The sequence below is a fragment of the Tursiops truncatus genome, chromosome 19, assembly GCF_011762595.2.
Source record: "Tursiops truncatus isolate mTurTru1 chromosome 19, mTurTru1.mat.Y, whole genome shotgun sequence".
Taxonomy (NCBI): domain Eukaryota; kingdom Metazoa; phylum Chordata; class Mammalia; order Artiodactyla; family Delphinidae; genus Tursiops; species Tursiops truncatus.
Window position 1 is genome coordinate 52,645,208 of NC_047052.1, and position 10,332 is coordinate 52,655,539.

Here is a 10,332-nt window from a genome sequence, read left to right on the forward strand (position 1 = left end):
TGAGACACATTTCCTTTATCGTGAACACTTATTTTTAAAAAAATAGAGCTCTCAAATTTCATTAGCTAGTATTATATGCAAAAAACAGACCTTCAGAGCTCAATTGTGATGGCAAAAAATGGGGTAACGGCTGAATGGACTTCTATTTGGTGATAATAATTTAATAGCATCTTTCTTGTACTTGCTTCATTGGCCAGAACTCTGTCACGTGGCCAGCCCTAGATGTAAGAGAGGAAGGGAAATAGGGTTTTTTTTTAAACTGATAACATCACCACCTGAACAAATTTGAAATAATAAGAACATACAAGACGGTAGATATCAGGCAACTCTTGGGTTCTGCCTGAGACATTGCTCTAAAAGAGAAGAATATATATAAGTGCTGAAGAAAGTCTGAGAAAGGAGGCTTTTTTGTGGTTGTGAGGATCCAGGAAGGCTACCAGGAGGAAGTTACATTTGACCTGGGCTAGAAAGAGAGGTATGATTTGAATGTGGGCAGCGGGGAGAGTTGCAGAAGGATGCCATGAAAAAGGCGGTGGCCCAAGTAAACATACAGAGGCAGGAATGCACGGAGTAGATGTGGTATATATGTATACTACTTGTTTCTCTTAAGCTTGCAAAGAATGGCAGAAAGGGGAGCAGTAGAGATAGGGCAAGTGTGAGCCCAAATCATGGACAGCCTTGATGCAAGGCAAGGGAGTGTGGAATTTATCTTGCCAGCCGTAGAAATGTCTTTTATCACTCAAATGTCTCTTAAATATACCCCATCCTCTCCATCCCCCATAGCCACTGGGCCAGCTCAGACCACATCCTCATTCTCTTGAACTATTGCTTCCTCCTCAATGCAGACCATAGAGACCTTGATAACATCCACACCTGTTGCCTGCCCCCCCACCATGGTTCAAAACGTTTCCATGATTTCCACGACTTCCCCATTGACTTGCGAAAAAGCCCAAGCTCCTCGGCCTGGCATTTGAGACCCTTTAAAGGGAGAAGGGGCTGGGAGTGAAGACTAGAGGAAAGAGAAGAAAGAAGACATGGTCTTGAGACTCCACAGAGAGTCACGGGGAACCTTCCCTGTCCCTGTTCCTGAAGCTGCTCAGCCTCTGGTCCCATGAGGCTCCTAATTCACAGGTGGAGGGACCTTAAGGGTGATTGCAGAGATAAGAATACCCAGTAAACAGGGCTCCCCTGGCGGCGCAGTGGTTGAGAGTCCGCCTGCCGATGCAGGGGACGCGGGTTCGTGCCCCGGTCTGGGAAGATCCCACATGCCGCGGAGCGGCTGGGCCCGTGAGCCATGGCCGCTGAGCCTGCGCGTCCGGAGCCTGTGCTCCGCAACGGGAGAGGCCACAACAGTGAGAGGCCCGTGTACCGCAAAAAAAAAAAAAAAAAAAAGAATACCCAGTAAACAGTGAATTTATTTCTACCTCCACCTTCTGCTTCTAACTGCTTCTCCTCTCCTGATGCATTCCAAATCCTGCCCTCCAGGACATGTGGATCTGAGATCAAGAGTCAGCAGCATAATAGGTCCTGATCCTCTCTTGTCCCTGAGAACCTGTTGGTGCTGATGGTGCTACCACTGTTACGGTTGGGTAAGTGGAACGAGACGCCGGGTAGGAGGTGGTTGAGGAAGCCAAGGAAGTGCTGGGATGGGTGTGGCTGCGGGGGTGGAAGCTGGGCTGGGCTGAGGTCAGGTGAAGAGGTGATGACCTAAAGAATGATAAATAATACGTAATAGACATCTTCCATGTGCATTTTCTGTGCTTGCCATTGTGACCCACCCTGTGTCCCATTTTCTCTACCCAACAACTCCCTGAGGAATTACAGTCTCCATTTCACAGATGAGGAAACAGTCTTTGGGAGGTTAAGCAACTTGGCCAAAGTCACTAGAAATTTAGCTAGTGGAATGCTCAGCTCTTCTGACTCCTACTTCCATTTTCATGCTGTGCCCAGGCACTGTAGAACCCAAATGATCAATGTATCCACATCTGCTCTCTCAACACCATCACCTGTGCTGTGGGTGCTTTTAAGTCTTGGAGAAGACAAAAAGCATGGTGACCCAGAACCAAGTGTATCGAGATCCCCAATGTGATGAGCTGGGGACTGGACTTCACGTGTGGGAAGCCAGGGTCCAGCCTCCCGCTGTTACTCTTTTCTCTATGACCTCAGGCAGGGTCCTTAATCTCTCTCTCTTTTTTAAAAAAAAATAAATTTATTTATTTTAGGCTACGTTGGGTCTTTGTTGGTGCGCGCGCGGGCTTTCTCTAGTTGTGGCGAGGGGGGGCTGCTCTTCGTTGCACTGCACGGGCTTCTCCTTGCGGTGGCTTCTGTTGCTGCGGAGCACAGGCTCTAGGCACGCGGGCTTCAGGAGTTGTGGTGCACGGGCTCCGTAGCTGTGTCTCGTGGGCCCTACAGCACAGGCTCAGTAGTTGTGGCTCACGGACTCTAGAGTGCAGTCTCAGTAGTTGTGGTGCACGGGCTTAGTTGCTCTGCGGCATGTGGGATCTTCCCGGACCAGGGATCCAACCCGTGTCCCCTGCATTGGTGGAGGATTCTTAACCACTGAACCACCAGGGAAGTCCCTGTACCCATTTTTCTGATTTGAGAAACTACGATACAGAAATGATGCAACATGACCAAGGTTACAAGATACAGTTACTACCAACAACAAGAGAACTAAAAAATACCCAGCAGACCAGGTTGGGCTGGTGCAGTTTGGGAGTCCTCAAGACCACCCTCAGGTTCAGTAACTCACAAGGACTCACAGAATTCAGCAGAACTATTCTATTCCTGGTTACTATTTATTTATTTATTTATAAATATATTTTTTTCTTTATTTATTTTTGGCTGCGTTGGGTCTTCATTGCTGCGCACAGGCTTTCTCTAGTTGCAGCAAACAGGGGCTACTCTTCGTTGTGGTGCACGGGCTTCTCATTGCAGTGGCTTCTCTTGTTGCAGAGCACAGGCTCTAGGTGCGCGGGCTTCAGTAGTTGTGGCAAGTAGGCTCAGTAGTTGTGGCTCGCAGGCTCTAGAGCACAGGCTCCGTAGTTGTGGCGTACGGGCTGAGTTGCTCCGCGGCATGTGGGATCTTCCCGGACCAGGGCTCGAACCCATGTCCCCTGCATTGACAGGCAGACTCTTAACCACTGCACCACCAGGGAAGTCTCCCCTGGTTACGATTTATTATAACAAAAGAACAGAGACTAAAATCAGCAGAGGGAAGAGCACACAGGGCAGGACCTAGGAGAGACCAGACACCCGTTTCCAGTTGTCATCTCCCAGTGGACAGCGCCCCTCCTCTCCCAGCAACAAAGTATGGGAAACTCACCAGACCTTGGTGTTCATCCTGGAGGAAGCAGAGAAGTCAGGATGCTTGCTGACCCTTGACGTTGCTTCCCTACAGCCCCCGCCAGTCTGCTTTATTCTTCTTGTTCCTTGGAGAAGACTCTGCAGTGCAGCGGTTCCTTCCATGGGCTCCCCACGCCCTCCCTGCAGTGGTTGATGGGAGGTGCTCCCATGGGTCTGAACAACATGAATAACATCTTCCAGGTGACTTTTAGCATAATTGCCCCTTGGGCCAACAGCACCATCACCCTCCTCGGGGAGCCTGAAATAACCATGGGCCTCCACTGTGAGGGGAAGGACCGATACGGCATCCATACTTCAAGCATCTTCCTCATACCAGGTAAGTATACAGGGGTCTAGTTGCTGGGCTAGAACGACACCACCTAGGGACCAGGATGAGGTTGGGTACAGAGCCAGAGGAAAGAGTATTGGCTCAGAATTTACAGCCTTAGGAGAAAAACTACTCCCACTTCCCTCTGATTCCAGATAAGAATTCAGTTTCCAATGCGTTCGTAAAAGGGCTGATCCAGGGCGTCGTGTATGGACCCATTGCATCAGCACTATTCTCCTTCCTTGTTCTCCTTGCGTGAGTATCAAGTTAAAATTCAACAGCAAGGGGGCTTCCCTTCCCTGGTGGCGCAGTGGTTGAGAGTCCACCTGCCGATGCAGGGGACGCGGGTTCGTGCCCCGGTCCGGGAAGATCCCACATGCCGCGGAGCAGCTGGGCCCGTGAGCCATGGCCGCTGAGCCTGCGCATCCGGAGCCTGTGCTCCGCAACGGGAGAGGCCACAGCAGTGAGAGGCCCGCGTACCGCAAAAAAAAAAAAAAAAAAAAAAAAAAAAAAAAAAATCAACAGCAAGCCTTCCCCAAAGCCTACCACATTTATTTACATTCTTTATTTCCTTCCTTATGATTCTTCCAGTTAATTCAGCTCTGTCAGTTTTCTTGATATAGACGCTTACATCATTACATTTCAGCCATTCTTCTTTTCCAGTTTTCCATTTAAGGCTATAAATTTCCCTGTAAGCATGACTGTAGCTGACTCTCACAAGTTTTACTACAAAGTCTTTTATTATCTTTTGGTTTGAATATCGCTAATTTCCATTATTATTTTTTGACCCATAGAGGTTTTTTTAGCGGCATCAATATTTTCTAATAATCCTCTTTTCTTTATTTCTATTTAAATCCAATAAGGTCAAAGAATATGCTATGCATGATTTCAGTTCTTTATTTCTTCGTGACAAAATTTTTGTTTAGTTTATATAAATAAATATTCCAATGTGGGCTTGAAAAGACTATGCATTCTACGCTTGTGGAATGCAGTGTTTTATATAAATATTATATATATGTACGTGTATATATGTGTATATATATATATCCTTTAAACCAAATTTATTAGTCATGTTGTTTAAATCTGCTCGAGCTGTACAGTGACTTCTGCCTGGTGCCCTTCCCTACACTTCATCTCCCATCCCTGAACCCCTCTCTTACCTGGCTGACGTTTACTCATTGCTTAGGACTCAGCTCACAGCTCTTCCATCATGTGCTCCAGGAAACCTTCCCCGGTACCCGGGCTGGGTGCCTTTTCAGGGCCCTCATAGCCATCTGGGCCTTGGGGTATTAGCACTAAAGGTTTCACTCTGATGTGACTAAGTGTGGATATCTTTTTTTGTCTGTTGTTATATTTGTTTGGCCTCTTTAATCTCTGCTTTGGTGTCTTTTATCAGTCCTGGAAAAGTCTCAAACATTCTTTCATATATGCCTCTGCCCTTTCCTTTCACTATGGGATTCTCAGTTAATATTTGTCAAACCTTCTTTCTCTTTTTTTTTCCCTCTAACCTTGTCTCCTGTATTTTCCAAGGACATAGACAAGTAAACAAGTGCTGTGTCAGAGGCCGGCACAAGGAAGATACTAAGGGAAACTTACCCCTTCGGTATCTCCTTATCCCTTGGGAGCAAGCATCAATACTGCCCAGAAATCCCTCAGCCTACCTCTAGTCAGCCCCTCCCAACATAGCACTCTGTCAGTACTACAAATGTTTTCCTTTTCCCCCCAACTCTCTTATCTCCTCCCCTCTCACTCTTAGCAGTAAGGTTTCCCTACTTCGCAGGAAAAAAGCAGCTCCCCAAACCTACAAAGTTATTTCCCATTGGCACTGAAGATTTACTCCTTGCCCTTTTCAGAGAAAGAGGCATCCCTCTTCCCGTCCAAGGTTAGCCCTACCTCCTTTGCTTGGGAATCCATCTCGTCCACACTTCATTAATCATTCCTCCTGTCTCTTAAATTATCAATCACCCTCTCTTCACTGGCTCTTTCTCTGAATTATATAAGTATGTCCAAATCTCTCCCACCTCAGCCCCACAAACTCCTTCTATGTACCATCCAGTGTTTGGGTTTTTTTTTTTTTTTTTGAGAGAGAGAGAGAGCTGACATCCACTTTCTGATTCTCATCACCCTCACATTCTCCAGTCCACGTCAATATGCTCTCCAGCTCCGTGCCCCTGAAATGACATTGTCTAAACCAACCAGTCATCCTTATTCTCAAAATCCAATAGCAGATGTTCTTTTTCTGGTTCACCTTTAAGTGACATTTATCACTGGGTGGCCATTTGTGATTGGCTCCTACCCAGTGGCTCCTCTCCGGAGAGAAGAAATACGGCAAAGCCATCTGCTGAAAGTGATGTGGGTGGGAGCAGGGGTGAGGGGTAGAGAATGAAGAAGACGGACAGTGTTAGGCGTGGTTAGGATAGCCACTGAGGAGAATCACTGGGATCTGTACAAGGACAAGGACAACACTTGGTGAGCAGCAGCAAAGGCCCAGCAGTGACTGGAGATTATTAATTTTTTTTGGAGATTATTAATTGTTAGTGGCAGTAAGCGGCATTGCCCTGTGATGTTTCCTCCCACCAGTGGTCATCGGAAAGAAAGAGTAGATGGTGGCATTGATCTAGGTTTGGGTCTTTGCAGGCAGGGTCCATGGAAGGCTGATGGGGTGGGGGAAACGGAGGCAGGGAGGCTGGAGGGAGAGAGCACTTCAAGTGGGCAACCAGTTGTACCCTGTGGGGTTGGGAAGGAAGGGAAACCAAGAGGGTCTTCACAGGTGCTAGAGAACATGGTGTCTTGGCCTTGAAGTTTCCACCTGTGGGATCAAAGAAGAGGAACATGAGATTGGAATGAGAGCACAGGAAAGCTGATAGAGTAGAACCAGGGAGAGCATGGGGCATTGGGGTTCATATTTTCACAGGTGGAAAACTTCGGAGGATAACGGAAGCTTGGTGGTTACTAAGGGAGATAAGTCGCAGTAGTCAGAACTCTTCCAGTTGTGGGTGACAAGAGCTGAACTCAACGCGTTCAAGAGAACTCGACAACAGTTCTGGTTGCTTTGTTGTCATAATCCCCCGGCCCTACTGCTTAAGCCATGATTTTAAGCCATGATCGTTTTAACGTATCTTACAATTTCATGGATCAGGAATGTGGGTGGGACCCAGCTGGATGATTTTTCTGCCCTCCTGTGGCAGCTACTGAGGTCACGTGGTGGTAGTTAGCTAGCAGCTGGGCTGGGCTGTGGCATTTTGATGGGGACAGTCAGAAGATTGCTGGGCCCCTCCCCCTTTCCAAGGAGTCTCAGGGCCTCTCATGGTGGTCTCTTCCAAGGCGTAAGTTGCCAGTCCCCTTTAGGGCTAGACCTGGAATTGACAGTGTCCTTTCTGCCATATTCTTTTACAAAAAGTCGTAAACTAGTCAAGATTCAAGGGGAGAGGAAATAAACCCCACCTCTCCGTGGGAGGAAGGCCAAAAACTTACAACTGTGAAAAGACTAAGGGGACTCTCTGTACACTGATATGCACAAATATGCCAGGAATACTGAGAAAGAAAAGGGATGCAGAAGAGATTTCTCTAAGGAATGCCCTGACGGTCCAGTGGTTAGGACTCCGTGCTTTCACTGCCGAGGGTGTGGGTTCGATCCCTGGTCGGGGAATCCCACAAGCTGTGCAGCACAGCCAAAAAAATATTTTTTTAATTAAAAAAAAAAAGATTTGTCTATAAAAAAAATTGCATACATATCGAGACTTTAGGGGGGCAGGAGAGAAGCAGAGGGAAGGCACAGTCATGAAGGGCCGCCAGGCTGGAGGGCTGGGGGACTTTGTGCCAGGGGACACCGGGGAGCCATGGGAGGGCTGTGAACAGGATGCTGGGAAGAGGGTCCAGGCCAAGAGAGTAGGGACTTGTATCCCCATTTGAGGGGAGGCGATGCTGCTCACAGAACCAGCAAACGGAGGGAAATTGGGTCTTCTGGCCCCCAGCCCAGGGCTCCTGCTGGGAACCAGGGGGAACTGAGCACAGCGTTAACCACGGGGCTCATTGCCTTAGAATGAAGATGCGTAAGTGGTGGGAGGAGAGTCATATTCCCATGGCCAATGAGGCCCTGATCTTCAAGAAACCAGAGCTGCTGGAGGAGCCAGAAACACCCAAGGAGTCTGAAGCTGAAACCTCACCTGCTTCTGTTACAGGTTAAGTCCCTGGGCTGGGCTGCTGCACAGCTGAGGCCACCAGAGGGCACTCGTTAGACACAAAGATTCCCAGAGCCCCCGGGTACCTGGCAACCGGCCGGGAGAACCAGGGCTCAGCCTTAGCAGAGCATCTGTCCGCTTCTTCAAGCCGAGGCCCCATTCCAGTAGCCAAGCCCCCTGTGCCCCAGATGGTGACGACCCTGAGGGGTCCCAGCCCCACCTGCTGCCCCGCCCACAGGCAGCCCTTGCCCCACCAGGAAAGGAGAGCAAAAAATAGAAAGGGGCTTATGAGTCCGCTTGTGCTGCCAAAAGAAAGCACCACAGACTTGGGAGCTTAAACAACAGAAATTTAGTTTTTCACTATTCTGGAAACTACAAGTCCAAGATCAGGGTGTGGGCGGGGTTCATTCCTTCTGAGGCCTCTCCCCTTGGCTCGCAGACAGTCATCTTCCTCTTGTGTCCTCACGTGGTCATCCTTCGGTGCAGGTCTGTGTCCTAATCTCCTCCTTATGAGGGCACCAATCCTATTGGATTAGGGCCCACCCACGTGACCTCATTTCACCTCATCTCTTTAAAGGCCCTGTCTCCAAACAGAGTCACATTCTGAGGTGCTGGGGTCTAGGGCTTCAACGTACAGATGGGGTGAGGCGGGAAGGGACACAATTCAGCCCATGACAGAGGCTTCAAGGAGCTAATGGGATCCCTCCGTTTGTGGGAGACCCTTAAAGGGGAGGGGCTTGCCCACGGCAGAGAAACGCCAGGATCTGTGTCTCCCACAGTCTAGGGCTCTTGAGAGCGAAAGAAGACCGCAGACACGTGAACTCCAGGACAGATCAAGCCCAGCGCGTGGCTCACAGCCGCCTAGATCCAGTGGCCCGGGGAAGACCTGCGTAGACCGGCAGGGCAGGAGCGGCGGCTACCGTTCAGAAGCTAAGGCCAGAGGCCCTGCTCAGCACTCACCCATCCACTGGGCAGACACCCCCCTAGGCCTCCTGTCAGCCCACACACCTGCTCCCTGCCCTGGAGGAGCGAGGTCTGGACCGGCCTGAGTCACCCAGGAGCACAGGTGAAATACAAGAACCCTGTAGGGGGCAGTACTAGGCTATGGACTGTTACCATGGCAGAGGCCCCATGGGGCCCTGTGAACCAGAGTGACAGTGACCACCAACCACGTCCAGCCCCAGCATTCTACAGGGAGAGAAACTGAGACCCGTAGAAGGGAAATGAGACCCTATAGGTCCCTCTGCAGGGACTCTGGGGATACTCCCCATTCCCACATGGCAAACGGGGAAACTGAGGCTCACCGCGCCCCAGGCCACACAGCAAGACCTTGCCCTGCTCAGGACCCCTGGGTCCCTGGAACAGCTGTCCGGGTCCCTGATCATTTTCTCCTGACCTTATAAGCCTCCAGTGCAGAGGCTGCAAACTCAAGCCCACAGGAGCCAGGCAGCCTGGGGGGACCGCATCCACCTTGAGAGCAGGTGCCCCACCTGAAGGGGCCGCCCCGCAGCCGCCGTCTCCACTCCCACGCCTTCCACCACCCCCCCGCCCCGAGCAGCTATAGGATCTCTATGGCCGGATCTGCGGGGGGGTTTTCCCCAGAGATCCAGATTTCCGTGGGAAATTTCTGGATTCAAACATGTTGGTAATCGAGACCGTGTTTTTTAAAGAACAGCATGGTCCCAGGAAAAGCCATATGTGGGCCTCTCATTTGCAAATCTCATCAGAAGCACAGACGCAGAGGGGTCTCCCTTGATCTCAACCCAACCCCTGCCAACAAGAGGTGTCCTTATTCAGAATTCAAACACCTCAGGCCAAGCGCAAACAGAACCCCGGGCTCAGGGCTGCGAGGATGAGAACGAATTCCCGGTGGAGAGGGAAGATCCAGGAAGTCACTCAGTCGTGTTGCCACAAACGTCCCCGGAGGCCTCCTGTGTGCCAGGCCCCGGAGTGAGGGCACGGCGATGAGTCGGATCCAGGTCCTTGCCCGCAACGAATACAGGTTGTCACAGCCTGCGTGGCCAGGGGCTGTGTACAGGGAGCCTCTGGGAGGGCGGGGGGCCGGCACTGGGGAAGGGGGGCTTGACCTCACCTGGGGAGCTGGAGCGTTGCCACCTGAGCTGGGAGGGGTGCTGGCAGTCCAGGCACAGTAAGACACAGGATCAAAGCCAGGGGGCTTGGAGCGCTCCAGCCAGGGCAGGGCAAGCAGAGTGTCTTGGCAGGGGGCAGACGACAGGGAGAAACAAGCCAGGAAAGGTGCCACTGGCTGGGCCTGGATGAGGCTCCCTGCAAACAGCCCTCAACCTTCACCCAAGCCACTCTCAGGCGAATCAAGGAGGGCTGTGCCTGGCCGGCTCCCCCCACCCTCCAGGACGAACCGGGTGGAGAAGCCAGAGCTGGGGTATTGCATTAAAAAAAAAATTATATATATGCAGCTTATGAGCTTATGACCTGCTAACTGGGGAGGCAGAAGCCACC

General features: G+C 50.6%; 1 protein-coding gene across 2 annotated transcripts; it reads left to right on the forward strand.

Moving 5' to 3' along the window:
* Nucleotides 1–1,500: 1,500 nt before the first annotated feature.
* On the forward strand, nt 1,501–4,578 carry SIGLECL1 (SIGLEC family like 1). Of its 2 annotated transcripts, XM_033844046.2 has the most exons (3): nt 1,501–1,589; nt 3,401–3,682; nt 3,829–4,578. In XM_033844046.2, the coding sequence occupies exons 1-3, from the start codon at nt 1,565–1,567 to the stop codon at nt 3,930–3,932; spliced, it is 411 nt and encodes a 136-aa protein (XP_033699937.1). In that variant the 5' UTR covers nt 1,501–1,564; the 3' UTR covers nt 3,933–4,578. The 2 variants fall into 2 exon arrangements, 1 of the variants encoding a protein (XP_033699937.1); XR_012328201.1 differs by lacking the exons at nt 1,501–1,589; nt 3,829–4,578 and adding an exon at nt 3,175–3,310 and having other exon boundaries at nt 3,401–3,432.
* Nucleotides 4,579–10,332: the final 5,754 nt, after the last annotated feature.